The sequence below is a fragment of the Littorina saxatilis genome, linkage group LG9, assembly GCF_037325665.1.
Source record: "Littorina saxatilis isolate snail1 linkage group LG9, US_GU_Lsax_2.0, whole genome shotgun sequence".
NCBI lineage: Eukaryota > Metazoa > Mollusca > Gastropoda > Littorinimorpha > Littorinidae > Littorina > Littorina saxatilis.
In genome coordinates this window covers 18,399,631-18,409,928 of record NC_090253.1, presented here as the reverse complement: position 1 = coordinate 18,409,928, position 10,298 = coordinate 18,399,631, and the positions used below count along the sequence as shown (strand labels likewise).

The following is a 10,298-nucleotide window of genomic DNA, read 5'->3' as shown; positions in this document are numbered from 1 at the left end:
CGGTGTGAAGCCCCCCCCCCCCCCCCCACCCCTCCGGCCCTCCCCGCCCCTTCTGCCCCTCTCTCTCTCAACCCGCTCGACTGAAAATGAAATTTGATTTGATTTGATCTCTCTCTCTCTCTCTCTCGATCTCTCTCTCTCTCTCTAACAGCGGTAAAGCGGCCGCGCGGCATCAATTAAGCAGTGCGCGTGTCAGTGTGTCCGTGTCAGTGTGTACGGCGTCTCAGCGGCGAGCGCGGCGTGTTTGTGTGTGTGTGTGTATGTGAGTGTGTCTGTGTGGCGTGTCCGGTGTCTCGGTCTGCCGGTGTGTGTGTGTCATGACAGAAGGCTTATATGGGTGTGTCAGTGTGTGGGTGTGGGCCACGGTGTGTCAGTGTGTGTGTAAGCCACGGCACGCCGACGCGCGCGCGGCCGCCGTGTGTGTGTGTGTGTGTGTGTGCCGGTGTGTTTGTGTGTGTGCGGCCCGCTGTGTAAGTGCTTGAGTGTATGTGCCGTTTGTGTGTGTGTGTGTGTGTGTGTGCCCGTGTGTGTGCCCGTGTGTCAGTGTTACGGTGTATGTGTGCAGTGTGTGTCAGTGTGTGTGGGTGTCGTTTCCGTGTGTATCACAGTGTGTGTGTGCACGGTGCGCGCGCGGCGTCCAAGTGTCACTGAATGATGTTTGTGTGTCCGTGTGTGTGTGTGTGTCAGTGACGGCCGCCGGTGTCACGGTGTGTGTGCTGGGTGTGTGTGAGTGCCACTGATGGTCAGTGTGCAGCGGTACGTGTGCCCGGCTCCACCCCGCGGCAGTGCCGGTGTGTGTGTGTGTGTGTGTCAGTCACTGAGTCAGTGTCAGTTACTCCACGAAAAGTGAACTCGGAGTAAGAATTTCGTACGAAATGTTTACTCCGGAGTAAATTTTTCGTTGAGTAAAAATTTCGTGTCACTGAATTAGGAAAAAGATAATTTAAAAGGTAAGGTTGGGGAAGAGGATGGAGGTTGGGCTGGGGCGGGGACATAATAAACTGAATATTTTCTGAAATTCTCATTTAGCATTAGTTCTCACTTGGATCCCTTTTACTGCCGTTTTCGGAGTTGCTCGAGAACCGACGAGTCGGTTACAGAGCCTCCAGGCTCGGGAACCGGCAGTCATTACTAGCTTTCGTCGGTTCTCGAAACTGGGGGCTCCGCAACCGACTCATTGGTTCTTTCCAGCCCCGGCCTTTATCATTTCATTTCCGGTGACAAATTTTCTTGATGTTTCCTGTGGAGTGTAAACATCAAGGAGGGGCAACACTGCTTGGTTTGCGAGGTTAGAGGGAAAGAACCGACCATGGCGATTGCTCGTCCGCCAGGCATGGATTTTGACCACAACTGGCCAGAAAGTACAGAATGTCTGACGCTAGATTTTGGCCCGTTTGAGACCGTGCACAGATGGAAACGAATGCCAGAGTGCGATGAATTTGTCGGAGCGAGGTAGGTTGATAATGGATCGGCGATGAATTTATAAGCATTTTACCATGCACGAGTACATCAGAAGTCATAGCCCACGTTTCTTCTTTTGTGAGAAATGTTGGGATCTGATATGAATCAGGAAAGATGTAACTTGAAGGGTTGGCTTCAGGGCACCTGTTGAGAATCGGGGTAATCCTATCTAAGTTATTCTAACCAATCCCCCCTCCCCCTCCCTCTCTCTCTGAAACAAAAGTTTCTGTGTACATTTACCACTTAAACGTTTGTGTGTGTGTGTGTGTGTGCGACCTTTCAGATTACATTTACATTACAATTTGATTTAATGTAAGTTTTGTAATGTAACTTGTAACTTAATGGCATGTTTAATTTGCCTTTTTTTTTAACAGGAGAAGCAAGCATACAGTAGTGGCGTACAAGGAGGCACTCTACGTCTTTGGAGGAGACAACGGGTAAGGAAGAACTGTATACATGTTTGCCTAATTAGTATGGCATTATATATATCAGGCATGAGATTTTTTCTGAGACCAGTGATTGAGTGAATGAGTGAGGATTTTTTCATTGAACTTTGTAATTATGTAAGCAGGTTTCACAATCACCGTAACCACACGTCTAATCTTGCACTTTGTAATTATGTAGGCAGGTTTCACAATCACCGTAACCACACGTCTAATCTTGCATTTTTACAATACTTAAATAGAAGAATCGTTTAAAAATGAATTACTTTTTTCATTAAAGGCACAGTAAGCCTCCCATAAACCATCACAGATACGGTCAGGCTTTTACACACAGTACAAACACCCTTTCATTTAAACACTCACCGATTGAGAACATCCTAGGTGCCCTCCGTAAAGAGCGAACAATTTTCAAAGAATTTATTTTTGCGTGGTTTATCTTACCCCTGAGCCATCGTGAAGCCGTTTCCCTTTTTCACAATGTAGTCGTCAGTTAGTCATTTGAATGCGACTCGATGTGAGCTTATCTACAATAGCACGTTTTTATGCACGAAACAAACGGCTGTGGTTCACAAGAACTCTAGCGATGGCTTTTGACTGTTGAGAGGAATGGCGATATGCATAAACCGTCGTCTTGCGTGACCCTGCTTCCGGGCTTTTCTTTTTTTAAACTTTCACAACTTCGAATTTTACTGATCATGGCTTAATAAAAAAAGAATTCTTTTATGATTAAAGAATGTTTGTGTAACAAGCTGTCAATTTATTATTTAGATTTTAAAAGTCAAAGAGGCAGTGGGTTTTTTCTACAGATATCAAAATGTTTGGTTGATGATAATTTTCATTAAATTAACTCATTTTGTGTTGTTTTTAGCTCGTTATCGACATACAAACCTTCACAAATAAAAACTAAAAAAAACTATACATATTCTTTTTAGAAAATTAGCAAACAAACTATTTTGCTGCCTCAGACATGCGATACTGTAAAAACGTTTCAAGAAAAATATTCCAAAATAAAAGAGAAATTAAAATTAATTTTGCTCTGTCAAACATATGATATAGTGACATACATGAATACATACAATGATTCGCACACCATCTTACATTTTGGGCACTTCACCCACATGTATATAATTTTTGTCTGACTTTTGTTGCAGAAAGAACATGTTGAATGATTTGCTGAGGTTTGATGTCAAGGACAAGTCATGGGGAAGGTAGGTGTATACTCCAGTACATGTAATGACTGCAGGTACAGTAGACTCCGCTTAATAAGGTCACCTTGGTGCAGGACAAAAGTGGCTATATTAAGCGGGTGGATTTAATAAAAGCATAAGCATAAAAACATAAGGAAAAATCCGTGCAGTCAGAAATTGGCCTCAAAAAGCGGGTGGCTTTATTAAACATGGCCTTATTAAGCGGATTCTACTGTATAGGTAAATTCAAGTGCGATGACGATATTTCTCCCAGCCTCATATTGGACCTAGATTGAAAATATGTATGGGTCCAAATGTCTTGCTTTGTCTGCTTGGAAGGCAAATTGTAGGTCAGTAAGACTTCCTACATGTCAAAACAACTGGATGGTTGACTGGTAAGGGGTCAGATCAACTACAAAAAGTATGTGTCATTTAATGAAGACTGGGGTCTGGGAACAAAACTGCAAGTGTTTATACATGCAGACACACACTGACATACACACACGCATGGACATATATATATATGTCGTGCCCAGTTCACAGAATTGGCGGATTCTGTTTCGTGAAATCGGCAGCATTTTGCCGAAAACGCGTAAAGGCATCTGAAATTAATCATTTTGTGAAATTGGCAACCAGTCTGTAATTTTTGGTGTCACATAAAAATTGTGTTTGCCTTGCTTTAGCTCCCTATTATGGTTTATATGGTCTGTGTTGGTCTGTGTCGAGCATAACTCCAGAAATACATGAAAACTACACTTTTTGCCTTAACTTTTTATTACTTACCGATTATTACGATATCTATTTATTACAGCATCTAGTTGTCTACTTGGGGTGATACCAAAGGCACTTGAAAACTCTAAAACCCAAGATAAGGCTGAAAATGTTATGAACTGGGCAAATTTAAGTGGCGTGCACACATTTTGGGCAAATCGCTGCGGATTTCGCGAAATGGGCAGCGTTTTGCCATTGGGCAAAAATGTTGCCGATTCTGCAAATTTGGCAATTCCGTGAATTCGGCAAGACATATATACACATGGAAGGGCATCGATAGTGCCCAGTAAGTGTCGTTAAAAAAACCCACTGCATGTATCAACATGACAAAACACTTGTTGATAGAACCTTTGTCAGAATAGTGTTTCTTTCTGTTATTCATTATAACTGAAATAGTCATCTAGAAATTTTATTTTTTCGTGTCAGTTTTCATTTTCAGAACGCTGAAAGACAAACATGTGTGTTTAATTTTATTATATTCATACTCCTTTTCAGAGCATATTATATTTATGAATAGTGACAGAAATGTTGCCACCAGTGCACATTGAACATTCTTAGTGCTTGTGTTTCAGAGCATTTACAACAGGGAAACCTCCTGCGCCCAGATATCACCATTCAGCAGTGGTACATGAAAGCAGCATGTTTGTGTTTGGTAAGTATATCACTGTGTCGTAAGATTTTGTTACATGTGGCGGAGGGAAACAAAGCCTGGTTGCAGTAACCCAGCTGACCCTATTTTGTGCTGCAGATCCTATACCTTTTTTTGAGCTGTCCATAAAGGCGAAACCTACCACAGAAGAGAAACTTTCAAACTTGGTGTACACCTGAGCATTTGTGAAACCTTAGCTGTAGTGTAACAAGTGATTTTACTTGGGCGATGTGAAGCAAAAGATTAGCTGACCTACCTATCCACCGCCCTGATATGGCCCATCGTGGTCGGCTGGGCGTTAAGCAAACAAACAAACAAACAAACCTACCTATCCTTTTTTTTTTTTTTTTTTTTTTTTTGCAGTGTTACCATAACCGTACCTATTTTTCTTGCGGTTTTGGGGCTAAAGTGGATGAACCCCTCTTGTTGAGAGAGACAAGATTCTATAGTTTCTAGAAGCTGATCTGTCTGATTACAAGAGATTACCGATACACAGTAAAAAAAAAAAATGGTGCTCTCGTAGCACCCAACGCTTACTCTCTTCAGACCATTTTGTTGGATCTTTTTGTTTGGTTTACAAAAAATCATAGTGAAAAAATGCTGTGAGAGCCATGGAATCAAATACATGGGTGAAAGTAGCCCGTCAATTGACTGAAATCCGTCAATCTGAAAATAAGTCTGACGGAAATTCCGTCAATCCGCAATTTTTATTAAAATTTTTTTTTTTTTTTTAAATTGTTTTTTTTTGTTTTTTTTTTTTTAAGCGGAACGCGTTTTCGAACTGCTATGCGGTAAACCCCGTAGGTGAGGTTTCTTCGCTTTCGGATTCGCTCTGCATCACGATAAAAAAAAAAGTTCTCGCGTTTTGGCAGGCATTTCGAAGTGGTGACATGATTTCTGCGGAAAACGCATGGACAGATCTTATTGATGCTGGTCTAGCCAACAAAGGCGATGGGACTGGTTGGAGTTCATGAAACTAAAACTGTGTGTGATAAGTTTGGTGCTTGAAACTCAAGTGCTTTTCCTTGAGAACTTTGCACTATAAGAGATGCTACTGCTTAGTTGCTATTTTGTGCAGTGCTACATCATGCTGTTTGCATGTGTGACATTCTGTTTCATCATTTATTTCAATGCCTGTCTGGCAATGTTTGCTTCTTATAATTAAATATTTTGAACTTTTATTTCAGTTGTTCAGTTGTTCAGTTTCTATTTCATTTAGTAATTGGCTGTTGTCAATGTTAATTGTTATCAATTGTGTCGTTGTGTTGGAAGATGCAAGTGTGAAAAGATACAAAAGAAAAATGATTACTTCTGTGAATTGTTTTGATTTTGTTTACCCTTTTTACCATATCATTAGAATCTGAAGGTATTTTTTTGACCTGCATGATAGTGACAAAAAGTGTACTTTTTTGCCAGGAAAGGCCACAAAATCACAATGTATAATGCAAAAATTCGTTTTCGGCCGGGGGGCGTTGCCCCCCTGGACCCCCTAACGGGGCCCTGCCCCGTACCCCGCCAGGGCCTGGGCGGCCCCTGGACCCCTGCCTCAAAAAATTTTCAGTCAATTTGATTTTCATAGCTTTCACCCATGCAAATATGAATACATGCATGCATTGTAAGGGGCAGAATCCAGCCCTCAATAAACACACAAGCCTTGGTAATCGTTACAGAGCTCACACAGTTTATTTGCTGTACGTCATATTATTTCAGAAATGTTTGGCATCATCAGTTGACATAACGCCAAAACTTTGTTCAATTCACTGAGAACTTTGCCATCATTTAGGCAGAATTGCCAAACATTTTCATGGCTGGGGAAAGGGGACACCAAGGTCTGTGTAAAACTTCTGAAAGCTTTCATTAGCAAAAACTCGTGTTGTATTGTGCTGTCCTTGTATCGGTGAGAACAGAATTCTTTTTTTTTTTAACTTTGTTCATCTCACCACAGTCATTTTGTTGTTTAGACTTCTGAAAATTTACAACTGTTATGGCCACTTTGGCAAATTTGTGGGGGAAAAAAATCTTGACAACATCCTTTTGTTTTGCATTCATGTTGTCACATTGTCTGTGTACAGGGGGCTACACAGGTGACATTCACTCCAACTGTAACCTGACGAATAAGAACGACCTGTTTGAGTACAAGTTCAACACGGGCCAGTGGGTGGAGTGGAAGTTTGAGGGAAGGTGAGAATTTGTTTATCGTGGTACAGTGGACCACCCCCCACCCTTTACGACTCAAAATGTTAATGGCCTTATAAAAACAAGGAAAATTGCCATGCAGTGTCGGGCGGTTACAGACATAAAATACATCACATGCACTACTAGGAATTAAGTATTGCACTAAAAAAACAACTACTCTAAAACATATCACATTTACTAAGAATTGAGAGCTGCACTAAAATACATCTGAAATTCCTAAGCAAAAAATCTGTGAAAATGGGGTCTTAAAAGAGAGGGGGGGTGGGGGTGGGGGTAAGAGTCTTAAAATGGAGGTATATTTACAAAGGTTATAAACAGAACATCTGAGAAGGAGTCTCTTAAAAAGAAAGGATGAAGTCTTAAATTAGGGGGTGTTCTACTGTACCTGCTTCTTCTTCTTCTTCTGCGTTCGTGGGCTGAAACTCCCACGTACACTCGTGTTTTTTGCACGAGTGGAATTTTACGTGTATGACCGTTTTTACCCCGCCATTAAGGCAGCCATACGCCGCTTTCGGAGGAAGCATGCTGGATATTTTCGTGTTTCTATAACCCACCGAACTCTGACATGGATTACAGGATCTTTTCCGTGCGCACTTGGTCTTGTGCTTGCGTGTACACACGAAGGGGGATAAGCCACTAGCAGGTCTGCACATAAGTTGACCTGGGAGATCGGAAAAATCTCCACACTTAACCCACCAGGCGGCCGCGACCGGGATTCGAACCCTCGACCTTCCGATTAAGAGGCCGACGTCTTACCACCCCGCCACAGCGCCCGTCACTGTACCTGCAATGACAGAACACCCTTGGAGACAGTCTTCTTCTTCTTGGCGTTCGCAGAGGTTACACAATCAGTCCAGCACTGGTGATAAATGTTGTCGTTTTCTCCAACTCCTGTCGACTGCCGTATAGTTTGGTCTGCAAGGGAGTTGGTGACGGCCACACTTCTTTTCGTTCCTCATCTAGTAAGGGACATCGCTGTAAGATGTGTTCCGCTGTTTGGTCCTCTTGACCGCAGGCACAGGTTGGTGATGGTGCCAGCTTGAACTTTCGGTTCATGTGAGCATTGAGCCTGTTGTGGCCAGTACGCAGCCTGATGAGGTTGACTTGCTGCTCTCTGGACATTGTGTGGTAGTCATCTCTGTTTGTCCTTGGCCTCATCAATGCCTTGATGATTGTCTTCTGCTCACTAAAGCTGACACTGTTTTCAGGTTGGTCTTCCACGGCTCCTTCTTTTGCCAGCTCATCTGCCCTTTCATTTCCTGGTATCCCACAGTGTGCTGGTATCCACTGGAGGACAACTCTTCTGGTTTGTCTGACCATCTGTAATGCTTTGGCCAGCTGTGGGAGTTTGTCGTTCTCCTTGGAGACAGTCAATACTGTCCTTTCATGGCAGGTGGCGTGTTGTTGCAGGTATATTTAGGTCAAAGAGATAGACAAAGAGACACAAGAAGGTGTCCTTTACTGGGAGGTGTCGTCTCACATTATCAACTTTCAGCCCATTTTTAATCTATAGTCAGGATGATTCAAAGAAATTGGCATAACAAAAACTGACAAGAGGTTGGCCCATTGAACAGTTAGCCTGATTTTCAAGCTACTGTCAGACGACTGGAAACACAAGTTCAGCTTTGTTCAACTTTCTAGCTAGTTTGGGAGGGACTGTTGTTGGCACCTTCTGTGGTTGGAGACTGTATTTATCTGACTGTGTGCACTCTTCCATTGGTTTGACTTTGCAGTGAGGGCATAAAACTAAAATTTTCTTCTTCTTCCATTGGCTCGTCTTGTTATACTTCACAGCCCTGGATGGCAGAAGTCTGCTCAGAAATTATCAGGCCACTTCAGCTGTTTACATAATGACTAGCCGTGGACCGATGATTATCAAAATGTACTTTCGTGGAGATTCTTTCACAAAACATGCATGGTATTTCATGCAGATTTTCTTTTTTTAACTTTTTTGCTTCTCACATGATTCCTTAATATTGTGAATGTTTTTCTTCCAGAGATGACCTACGAGATGGATGCCAGCCGAAAGGAAACAGTTTTTGTCGCATTGTGGGTCGCACCGTTCGCACGCCTGTGGCTCGTGCTGCCCACGGGGCCGCAGTGTATGATGGGAAGTTGTGGATCTTCGCTGGCTATGATGGCAACGCTCGGCTGAACGACATGTGGACGATATCGCTGATTGGAGAAAACAGATGCTGGGAAGAGGTTGGTGACCAGTTGTGCATTTGCTGGTAACTGCATGCGTAGTGGTATTATAACGTCTGACCTCTTACTTCTGTTGAAATATAGGCCTTCTATAGGTACAAGTCAGGTGAAACTGCACATTAACTGTGCAACATCATATCACGTCTGTGCTGTACAGTGGAACAGCCCTTTTAAGTCCTCCAAGGGCGGGGATGTAGCTCAGTCGGTAGCGCGCTGGATTTGTATCCAGTTGGCCGCTGTCAGCGTGAGTTCGTCCCCACATTCGGCGAGAGATTTATTTCTCAGTCAACTTTGTGTGCAGACTCTCCTCGGTGTCCGAACACCCCCGTGTGTACACGCAAGCACAAGACCAAGTGCGCACGAAAAAGACCCTGTAATCCATGTCAGAGTTCGGTGGGTTATAGAAACACTAAAAAAACCAGCATGCCTCCTCCGAAAGCTGCGTATGGCTGCCTAAATGGCGGGGTAAAAAAGGCATTAACACATAAAAGCCGTGGGAGTTTCAGCCCATGAACGAACAAACAAACAAACTCACCCAGCTACTCACATTATGTAGCTTCAGAAGGATTTTATCTTCAAATATATCAATAGACAATTTCCGGAAATAACTCTGTCAGGTTTGCAAGGGTTGTGAAAGAGTCAGTGCTCTTGCTGTTAGTGAGGCCAGCTTTCTACACATGCTCTTTGTCCACGTGTTTCAGACACATCCCTCGCTAGTGACTGGCCTATAATGTCACCTGTTTCAGACACACCCCTCGCTAGTGACTGGCCTATAATGTCACCTGTTTCAGACACATTCCTCGCAAGTGACTGGCCTATAATGTAATGTGGGAAAATTTGACTTGCTAATAGCAAGAGTATTCATTCTTCCACATCCTCCGAACATTGTTTCTTATTAGGAACATGTGATTATCTTCGACTTCTTTGATTGCAGGTAAACCAAAGCGGCGACATTCCTCCGACATGTTGCAACTTTGCACTGGCTGTGGCCAGAGATTGCATGTACGTCTTCTCAGGGCAGAGCGGAGCTAAGATCACCAACAACCTCTTCCAGTTCAACTTTCAACAGAACCAGTAAGTAACACTTTTAGTCTGTCTAGGGACCGGCACGGTTGGCCTAGTGGTAAGGCGTCCGCCCTGTGATCGGGAGGTCATGGGTTCGAACTCCGGCCGGGTCATACCTAAGACTTTAAAATTGGCAATCTAGTGGCTGCTCCGCCTGGCGTCTGGCATTATGGGGTTAGTGCTAGGACTGGTTGGTCCGGTGTCAGAATAATGTGACTGGGTGAGACATGAAGCCTGTGCTGCGACTTCTGTGTTGTGTGTTAAATGTCAAAGCAGCACCGCCCTGAAATGGCCCTTCGTGGTCGGCTGGGCGTTAAGCAA

General features: G+C 43.4%; 1 protein-coding gene across 1 annotated transcript in view; it reads left to right on the top strand.

Moving 5' to 3' along the window:
* The first annotated feature begins 1,211 nt into the window (after nt 1-1,211).
* Nucleotides 1,212-10,298, top strand: part of LOC138975483 (leucine-zipper-like transcriptional regulator 1) — a 32,410-nt gene continuing 23,323 nt past the window's right edge. Inside the window, exons 1-7 of the mRNA XM_070348181.1 lie at nt 1,212-1,452; nt 1,836-1,898; nt 3,056-3,112; nt 4,435-4,514; nt 6,584-6,692; nt 8,705-8,912; nt 9,847-9,986. Coding sequence (XP_070204282.1) covers nt 1,310-1,452; nt 1,836-1,898; nt 3,056-3,112; nt 4,435-4,514; nt 6,584-6,692; nt 8,705-8,912; nt 9,847-9,986 — 800 coding nt within the window. The 5' untranslated portion in view covers nt 1,212-1,309. The remainder of the gene's footprint in view (nt 1,453-1,835; nt 1,899-3,055; nt 3,113-4,434; nt 4,515-6,583; nt 6,693-8,704; nt 8,913-9,846; nt 9,987-10,298) is intronic.